The 10,335-nt window shown below is 49.8% G+C and overlaps 1 protein-coding gene across 4 annotated transcripts in view; it reads left to right on the forward strand.

The window, feature by feature from the left end:
• EPN2 (epsin 2) overlaps nt 1-9,515 on the forward strand; it is a 67,812-nt gene extending 58,297 nt beyond the window's left edge. For all 4 annotated transcript variants that reach the window (XM_088464810.1, XM_088464807.1, XM_088464809.1 and 1 more), the window contains one exon: nt 8,066-9,515. In XM_088464810.1, coding sequence (XP_088320936.1) covers nt 8,066-8,355 — 290 coding nt within the window. In that variant the 3' untranslated portion in view covers nt 8,356-9,515. The remainder of the gene's footprint in view (nt 1-8,065) is intronic.
• The last annotated feature ends 820 nt before the right edge of the window (nt 9,516-10,335 follow it).

The raw sequence follows: 10,335 nt of genomic DNA on the forward strand, positions 1-10,335 counted from the left end.
CTGCAGCTACAGTTCCTGACTATGGGCCTGATTCAGAGCCGGACGCTATTTGCGCTCGCTCGTTCAGAAAAAAGGGGTGGCTATTCAAATGAACCGTTCGCTCTTTGCGGTCTGTTCACGCCTCTAGGTCTGAACGAGTGAACAAAACATGCGGTCGTTTTTTTGAAAACTACGCCCCCTGGCCGCTCGCATCCTACGTCATGTCCGCTATTTATTAGATTAATCGAGTACATCGACCAGCGTATGAACTGCTCGCTATTCTTGTGGTTGGTTTTTCCTACCACAATCTTGCGAGCAGTTCTGACTATAAAATAACCCAGTGACGTGGTCAATGACGCTGCTGTATTAATTATGCACACCCTTAAAACGCCCGTTTTGACCTTTAGGCACGCCTGCGTTCTGATTTCCACTCCCCGTTTTCAAGCACCTTCCCCTGTTACCACCCACATACGCCTCCTCCTGTCACTCAAAATAGCAGGCATCCGCTATATAGTGAACAAACGATTTTCGGCCGCACTGACTGGTTCGCGCATGCGTATTACGATCCGTACGCATGCGCAGTTGGGCAAACATCGCTCGGAACGAACGAGCGGCCGCTTACGAGCGGCTCTGAATCAGGCCCTATGGCCTCTGATGCTTGCAGCTCTGCACCTGTGAGTGCAGCCGCTTGCACTGACACGCCCACTGGACGGACCAGTTTTGCGCGCTCTCCTAGCCACCTCCCAGTCACCACCCAGCCCTTCTCTGCCATGTTTGAGTGACTTATACCGCAAGTCCCGGGTCTGACTCGAGATTTGGAACACAGGGCTCGATTCAGACCCGCTCGCTAGATGCGTTCGCACGCAGCTAAAGTATGCAAATACCCGTGATCTGAAGGCAAGGCATTAGCACGCCCACTATGTCTTAGCGTGCTATCGCGGTTCCATCCCCAAGAAGTGTATGCAACAATCAGTAATACCGAGTACCATCGGAAGTGAACGCAGAGCTTGTGGTTGACCATACACTAGCGCAAGCACTGCGAGTGCTTCAGTGTGTAACTCAACCATGTGACGTGTACAATGACGCTGCGTCTTAATTATGCACGCCTCTGAAACGGCGTTAAGATGCTCAGACACGCCTTCATTTTCGCCTCCACACCTCCGTTTTCATCGACCATCCCGTCACCTCCCATAAACGGCTTGTCCTGTCACTCATTCTAGCGAGCTGGCTATGCGCAGCGAGCGAACGCTTCCCGATCGCATGGACTAGTTCGCGCACTGCGATGCATACGCATGCGCACATTGCGAAACGTCGGCAGCTACGTGCGAATGCAGCCTAGCGAGCGGGTCTGAATCGGGCCCCCAGTTCCAAAACAGGTCAGACCCCTTTTCTACTGCAGCACCAATTTGGGTTATTCCCAGATCAGCGCTGTTCTCACAGCACACAGGAGGAACACTTCTCCCTTTTACACCTCACAGCAGGGTAACCCGAGTTTTAGCTGTGGTGTAAAAGGGATATAGGGTGAAATATAGAAGTAATAAGAGTAGAGATAAACAAGAATGGTAAAATTGTGGCACCACTGACCGACTGTGGCCCTGATTCAGAGCCGGACGCTCTGACAGAGTGCTCGCTCTGAATCAGGGCCGTCCTTCTGAATTTTAGAGCGGCCTCCTTGCCGCTCGCATAGCTGTGGGTGACTACCCACGGCTATAGCGAGCGGCCAAAAAGATGGTCGTGATGGTCAAGGCCATCGCGACCATCGGGCTTGCGACGAGACCCTTGTGATAGGGTCTCGTTGCCGCAAGCCCTGGAGTGCTTTTGGCTCTATCAGAGCCGAGAGCACTCCCACTGACATCACTTGTGATGTCAGTGGGGCCGGCCCCAGACGGTAGGTGTTCCCACGGGAACGCCTCCGTCTGGGCAGCCACGCCCCCGGCACGCCCACCAAAGGGGGCGTGCTGTCACTCACCATCGACAGCACGCCCCCTTTGTAGCGAGACCCATAACGACGGCTTGGCCATCGCTACCCGGGTCTCGCGCATGCGCACAACGGAGCCGGCTCCCTCGTGTGCATGCGCACTTGGCCAACATCGACCCGCTTGCTCAGCGCTCAGCGCTCGCAAGCGGGTCTGAATTAGGCCCTGCGTCTTTATAATCAGGGCCGACATCAGGGGGGGACTGCCTGGACTCCAGCCCGGAGAGAGAGGGGGCCCGATTGGCAGCGGTGCACATTGCACTGGTTGGCAGACAGAAGAAAGAGCATTCGCATCGGCTTCGTTTGAAATAATAAGCCGTCCCGCTAGCCAATCATAGCTCGCGGAACGGCAGCTAAACAGGATCGGCCGCTGCTGATTGGCTGCCGTTCCACGAGCTGTGATTGGCTCGCGGCTGGCTATATTTGAAATGGTAGTATCTAGATGCCCCTCACGGAGCGGACCCTGTCACGGCGCCGATGCTTTTTCTCTCTGCCGCTGCTAGGTGCATTGTGCAGCGCTGCCAATCAGGCCACCTCTCTCTCAGGAAAACGAGGTAAGCTAAAAATAAGGTCACCTGCTAACCCTGCCCTGACCCCCCCCCCAGTCCAGCCAGCGTTCCCTGCCCCCCCCCCCTACAGTCCAGTCAGCCACAATGTCTTCCTTGCCCTAGTCCAGCCAACCTTCCCTGCCCACCCTCTCCCCCCAGTCTGGCCAGCTTACCATCCCTGCGCCCAACCCCAGTCCAGCCAGCCACCCTGTCTTCCCTGCCCCAATCCAGCCAGCCTTCCCTGCGCCCCACCCCCAGTACAGCCAGCCTTCTAGTCTCCCCAGCCTGCTTTCCCTGGGCCCTCCCCCAGTCCAGCCAGCCTTCCTTGCGCTCCCCACAGTTATAACAAATGCCCCCACAGCCCAAACTGAGAATTTTTAAACTGGTTTACGCACAAAATGATGCCCCACCCACATTATCCACCCACCTCTGCCCTATATCCTGGGGAAGGGGGGGCTGCCTATTTTGTTTGTACTGGGCAACACAATTTCTGATGGCAGCTCTGTTTATAAGGTATGCAGTCAGGAAACCGGCTGCCTTAATACCGACAGCCGGCTTCTCGGCTGCTTTAACCAGGTGTGGGATAAATGACCGGCGTCTATATCTAGACGCCTGTCATTTATCCGACAACGGGAGACCGGCGCCCGGCATCCCGATCGAAGGGATGCCGGGCGCCGCGGTGGGGGAGGGTTAGGTTTAGGGCACCCAGTGGGGGACTGAGGGTTAGGCACCCCCCCGGGAGGGTTAGGCTAGGGGGAGGGAGGGTTAGGCTCCCCCAGGGGGAGGTTATGGTTAGGCACACCCCCGAAGGGGGGGTTAGGGTTAGACACTTGGGGGGGGAGGTTAGGGTTAGGCACCCCTAAGGAGGGTTAGGGTTAGGGGGTTAGTTTATACTTACCAGAGGGACGATCGGGATTTCCAGCACTGTCGGGCTTCCGCTGCCAGGAACTCTGCTGATCTGTCGGGCAGCCGGGATTCCATACCGATTCCGTTTATAATATATGTATAAATGCAATATGAGGGTCTCTGGTTGGGGTACTACATTACACATAAATCATATATTAATCACAGGGATAGATAATACTGTCTGGGTATCCTAAAGCTATAACGGTCCTTGGGCCTGATTCAGAGCCGGACGCTCTGACATGAGCGCTCGCTCTGAATCAGGGCCCTCCTACCTAAAATTGGAGCGGTTTCCTGGCCGCTCGCATAGCTGTGGGTGACCACCCACAGCTTATGCGAGCGGCCAAAAAGATGGTCACGATGGTCAGGACCATTGCGACCATCGGGCTTGCGACGAGACCCTGCGGTAGGGTCTCGCTGCTGCAAGCCCAGGAGTGCTTTTGGCTCTAGTGATGTCAGTGGGGCCAGACCCAGACGGTAGGCGTTCCCATGGGAACACCTCCGTCTGGGCAGCAACGCCCCCGGCACACCCACCAAAGAGGGCATGCTGTCACTCACCATCGATAGCACGCCCCCTTTGGTGCGAGACCCATAGCGAGGCTATTCGAGTCTCGCGCATGCGCACGACGGAGCTCCCTCCGTCGTGCGCATGCGCGCTAGGGGACCATTGACCAGCTTGCGAGCGCTCAGTGCTCGCGAGCGGGTCTGAATCAGGACCCTTCTTCAAGTATGTGCAATAATGGAGTTAGAACCGCATCTTATATTCACAGATATATTAGCATGATATTGCTTACACAGTAATGTCAAACACTCTCGCTAGAGTAGCCAGATATAATAATAATCTGCTATGTACTAACCAGCATTAGTCATAGGCATTTGTGGATCAATTGCAGACAACATAAATTATTCATTTATAAGCAATTCATGAGTATCTTAAATACCATAAACAATAAATCATTGCAGGGTTGATTGACATATCTAATCCCCACAAGTAAGGGGAGAGGATGACAGCAAAAAGCCTGTACACTTTCCTGCATACACAGTAATGGCAAACATTCCCGTTGGAGTAGCCAAATGTGGTCTCCTATGTACTAAGCGGCATTAGTCACAGGCATTTGTGGACCATTTGAAAAATTAGAACAGGCCTGGTCCGTTCATAATCAATTCATTAATAAGGTAACCATTAAAGCATTGCAGGGTTAATTTATATATCTGTACCCCACAGGTGAGGGGAGAGTGTGAAAATAAACAGCCTGTGTAATTACATGGGCAACAATCTGCTGTTTCCAGTCTGCCAGCAGACATTGAACTGGGAATGAGGGTTGTAGTACCCACACCACAGTAGAAAGATAGATACATGCTATATCTGCTGTCAGGGGCAGTCTTGAAATGGTGCCCTGTTACATTATGCAGTATGGTAGAAAAGGCAGCTAATGAGAGTGCTGTGTAAAAGGCAAAGATAGAGGACCTGTGAAAGAGTATTACCCAAAAGGACTAGGAGAGTGGCGCTGGAGGTTCACTGGGCCTGAGTCAGACCCGCTCGCGAGCGTACAGCGCTCGCAAGCAGGTTGATGGTTCCTCACTGCGCATGCGCAAGACCCGGCCAGCGACGGGCGCTCCGTCGCTACGGGTCTCGCACCAAAAGGGGGGGCTGTCGATTTTGATTGACAGCTCACCCCGTTTTGGAGGCGGGCAGGGAGGGTGGCTGGCCAAATGGAGGCGTTCCTTCCGAAGGAACGCCTGCCATTTGGGGGCGGCCTCAGTAGTGAGTGTCCGACTCTATTAGAGCCGGAAGCTCACTGGGGCTTGCGATGGACGAGACCATACCACAAAGGTCTCATCGCAAAAGCCACAGCTTAGCGAGCGGCCAGGAGGCCACAGCAACAACAATAAAAATAACGCCCTGATTCAGAGCGAGCGCTCTTCAAGAGCGTCCGGCTCTGAATCAGGCCCTCTGTGCGCACAGGGACAGCCCCTGTGAGATGCCGACGTACGTTTCGCCGGGGGCTTGATCACAAGAGCTTGCGTTCCAGTCATGTTGCTAGCACAGATGGTGTAATGGTTAGCATTACTGCCTCACAGCACTGAAGTTGTGGGTTCAATTCCCACCACGGCCCTAACTGTGTGGAATTTGTATATTCTCCCTGTGCTTGCGTGGGTGCTGCGGTTTCCTCCAACACTCCAAAAATATACTGGTAGGTTAATTGTCTCCCAACAAAAATTATCCCTAGTGTGTATGTGTGTGTGCATGTGGTAGGGAATATAGATTGTAAGCTCCACTGGGGCAAATATTCTCTGTAAAGCGCTGCGGAATATGTGTATGCTATATAAATAACTGGTAATAAATAAATAAAAATAAAGTAAATGTAAGTATGCAGCCAACAGAATAGGTATGTAATGCCTGCTGTCGGGATGCCTCCTGACACAATACCGACAGCGGCATCCTGATGGTGGGAATCCCGACAGGGGCCGGGTAAGTATACTATCCTTCTCCTCCTAACCCTCCCTTCTTTTAGCCTAACCCTCCCCACCCCGCACCCTAACCCTCCCTGTTAATGCCTAAACCTAAGTTTTCCCCCCTTCGTACCTAAACCTTACCCTACCCTCCCCCCTTAGGGCCTTACCCACCTTACCCCAGGGGTGCCTAACCTCTCTCACTCAAAATCTAACGCTAACCCCGCTAACTTACCTAACCCTTCCCCCCACGGCTAACACTAAGGTTGCCCCGGCTTACCTTCGTTCAGGCACTCGTCCTCCTGGATTCCGGCATCAGAATTAAGATGGGCATCGGTATTTCGACGCCTATCTTAAATCCCTTGTCGGGATTCCAGCGTTGGCATTGAGACCGGCTGCTGCTATCAATTGTCTAATCCTATCATCTGTGCAATATTAGGATGGACATATGTTATAGCCTATCCTACATCTTTATAATGGGGGTGTGTGTCTGCATCTAAAAAATAGCCATACATCTGGCAGGCAGAGGAATACTGCGGTTTCATTGATGTGCAGGGAAATTAGCTAAAAGACTTGGCTATACAGCAATCCAATGAGAGATGATCTGAAGTAATAAAATCAGGTAGGCATAGTAATGTGATACAGTGGTACACAATTCACCTGGGTGAACACCGACACTGTACGCGGATTGCGTGCTGCTCAGAATCGGGCACTGTAAGCGTTGGAATCTAGATTGCAAAAATTAGCAAAATGAAATCAAACAAAAATCTATTACAATATTTAAGTGCTGACTTAGTATTTCATTCAGACCCGCTCGCTAAGGTGCAAACGCTCGCTGCTGCCGATGGTATGCAGTGTGTATGCATCGTGCGCATGTGTATACTGTACATAGCAGTGCGTGCGCTTACCTTAGCGAAAGTTCACAATGCGTTCACTCGCTGCACACAGACAGTCCAGCAGAGCGAGTGACTGGGGAAGCCGTTTGTAGGTGGTAACAGGGGCTGGCAAGTAAAAACGGGGGAGTGGAGGTGCAAACGCAGGCATGGCTGAGCGTCTCAACGGCGTTTTAGAGGTGTGTATAATTATAAGACAGCGCCATAGTACTCGTCACCTGGCTTGTTATTACACTGAAGTGATCGTAGTGCTTGCGGCAGGGTATGGTCAACCTCAAGCGCTGCGATAGCATCCGATGTACCGATGGTTGCATACACTTCCTGGACATGACGTGCACAAGTGGGCGTCTTAAGACAGGCTGGTGGGTCTGTATACACTGTGATCGCTCTCTAAGACATACTGGGCGTGCTAATGCTACCTACGCAGTTTGCATAGACATTGTGTGAGCGATCGCATCTAACGAGCGGCTCTGAATCAGCTCCTTCATTATGAAACCTACAGGTAGAATACTGTTTTTGGAAACGTGACTAATGCCTATTGCAAGAACCCCAGAGTATTACTCTGTGATGTTTATTACCGTTTCCCTTTAGTTCTCTTCATTGAAATTTCAGTAAAAAGAAACAAACAAAAAGAAAACATTTTTTATATTTTGCCCATTTTGGTAACATTTTATTTCATGTGATAGAAACACTAATGATATATTCTGAAAATGCGATGTCTGCTGTAACAACACGGTATAGTTTGCGTGGGTGATGGCTAAAAAAATTAGTGATGTTGATGTAGGAATTCGACGAGCGCAAACATTAAAAAATGGGCTCAGCACAGGACTGATAAAGCCCCCAGCGAAGGGGTTAAAGGGCCATTCTGGCCAGGCAAAAAGCAGGGACACATCAATGTTTTTATTTAATTATTCTAATTCTTATTTTGTAAAGGTAAGTTACAGCTTTAGGCCTCGTACATATCAGAACAATGGCCAATCGTGCAGATGGTCGGGGTGATTTCCCTTCGCCTCTGGACCATCAGAGATTGGCCGTACACACTACATGATGTAATGAAAAACGGAACGTCACCTTCTGTCCTTTATTAAACTGTACAGCCCTGCATACGATATTGTCTGATTGGCTGTGCAGCACGGCCAAACAGAGAATGTCACATGCGACCCGCAGGTGCGCGCAATTGTGCGTACACACTAGACGATTTGCCGTACCAATGCGGCAAATTGTCCCGATATCGTTCTACATTTACTTGTAGGTTTAAATTCTCTTATCCTGTCCAGAATTGCTAATTGTTTTGTATTCTTTTTTATTTTTAGGAGCCCCCGCACCAGTATCCGCTCCCCTCGTCAACCCCTTCCAGGTAAATCAGCCTCAAGCTCTCACTCTCAACCAGCTGCGTTCCAGCCCCATGATGGGAGTCAGTCCGTCCTTTAACACTTTGCCAGCCATGGCTAGTGAGGTCTCCATGCCACCCCCGTTACCTGCCGTGCCCCCAACGGGACTGGGGATAAATATGAACATGGCGGCTACCCTTCCCCACCACAGCGCGTCCATCACGCCCTCGTCAGCACAAGCCATGAATGCCACCAACCCTTTCTTGCTATGAAGGGGGAGATGTTCAGAGCGGGGAACTGGACTTGATAACTTATAACTACACACTACACTATGGAGTTACACCGCGAAGCTGCTGGTATCTCCCGCTAATGAGCGACGTCTGGCAGGTCCATCTTCTGGGGCGGGAGGAATGTGGGCCTGGTCGCTTGAACCTACTTTCTGGGAATAGCTAATGACAACCAGGAGCTCCTTCACGGCAAATGTAAATGAGACACTCCTCACCAAAGCTGGGCCTTGTCCTTTTGTCTTTTACAACGTTGCGGCTTATCACGGTATTCCTGACGGTGCACAGTCTCTTGCCCAACGAGGCTCCATCCAGCGCTCACACCGGCCAGGATGTAAGGCTCGTTTTGTGCCGGCGAGTGAAATCAAACAAGCAGCTTGTGGATTTGCAGGTGATATCCCTGCAAGAAGATAATAAAATGGGATCTTGCTATTTCTATAGATGGAGAGTTGATGAATGAGGACAACTGTGGCGGTGCGGATCAGCCATGAGAATGCATTGTGTGCCTACAAAAACACCTACGCGGTTATGTTACCCTTTTAGATTTAATACGTCCACGCCAATGGGTTTGATTTATGAATTTTTCTGTAACAGAGATGGGATCCTGAAGCGTCACTATACTGTAACATATTGAACTTACAGACAGAGGCTTAAAGCAGTACATGCCTAGTACCTGTAAAGAGCCCCAGTCGCCTACAGCCAGCGCAGGCAGCGATTTTTGCAGGCGGAATTAGTATTCACGGAAGTGCAAGCTCGCCATACACCAGGAACTATCAACATCAATGAGGCTGTTCGCTCTTTCTGCCTCAGTGTTGTCGCTAGCAGTTAATAGTAGGTTGTTTGGGAGAACACGGGCTCAAAATGGCTGCCTCCTCTGGGCCTAAACTAGGGGTGGGGAATGAGCAGCCTCCCCAGATGTTGTAAAACTACACATCCAAGCATTCCCTGCCACAGTTTTGCTATTTGGCCATGCTAAAAATGTTGCAATGCATGCTGGGATTTGTAGTTCAACAGCAGCTGTAGGGCTGCTTATTGACCACCCCTGGACGAACGGTACTCCTTGAAGATTACCAAACAACTAATGTATGAGGTGTGCGGCTGTATCTGGGAAAATGATTATTTAAAAAAAAAAAAAAAAAAAGAATATATATATATATATATATATAAAAAAAATATTTGCATCATCACCAAATGAAGCCCAGGATCGTGTCTATAAAACTATTCTTTACCTAAAATAAAACCTATATTTTCATCAATTCATCTCTGTCTCTATTCCGGGGGGAATATTGGTGGTCTCTGAAGGTCATCGTTGTATGTCTCCTGGTACAACTAAACATGGAGACTTCGGTGTAGTGGGGACAAAATTGCTTATATGTAAAAAAAATATATTGTTCTCCTGTGTTTTCATTCTGTCACGCAGTCATTTTTCATTCAAAAATAATTAGTGAATTAGGAGATCTGGTGCAAATTAATATGTATTCTGTGCAAAATATACCACAACATTTTAGTCTAACAAGCGACCCACATCAAGGTGAGTGCATGCTATTAAATTATACTTTTTGCTTTTAATGGAGACAACACAAGTGTCATTAAAATAATCACCTTGCAACACCAAGTGTAACCACTAGATGTCACAATTGTACATAATAACTTTTCGGCAACAGGATAACTCAAATAACCTGTATTACCCGCATTGTTCATTTGTGCATATCATAACTGAATACAGTACCCCATCATAACCAGTGTGCCATTACACCTCTATGGGGTACGGCAAAATTTCTGATATAGGTGGTTGCAAAAGGCCGTCAATCCGACGGATCTCCTCGGCCTTGCCTGCAATTGAATGACCCACATAATATAAGGTTTACTTAATATAAGTTTTACTTACTATTGCTCCCACCCCCAACCAGTATATCCCTTGTGCGTTTGTTTTCCCTCTGGTTTAGCCTTGTTTATTTTCTCCGGTTA

The sequence above is a fragment of the Taudactylus pleione genome, unplaced genomic scaffold (assembly GCF_031769625.1).
Source record: "Taudactylus pleione unplaced genomic scaffold, aTauple2 ptg000061l, whole genome shotgun sequence".
In the NCBI taxonomy this organism is placed as follows: domain Eukaryota; kingdom Metazoa; phylum Chordata; class Amphibia; order Anura; family Myobatrachidae; genus Taudactylus; species Taudactylus pleione.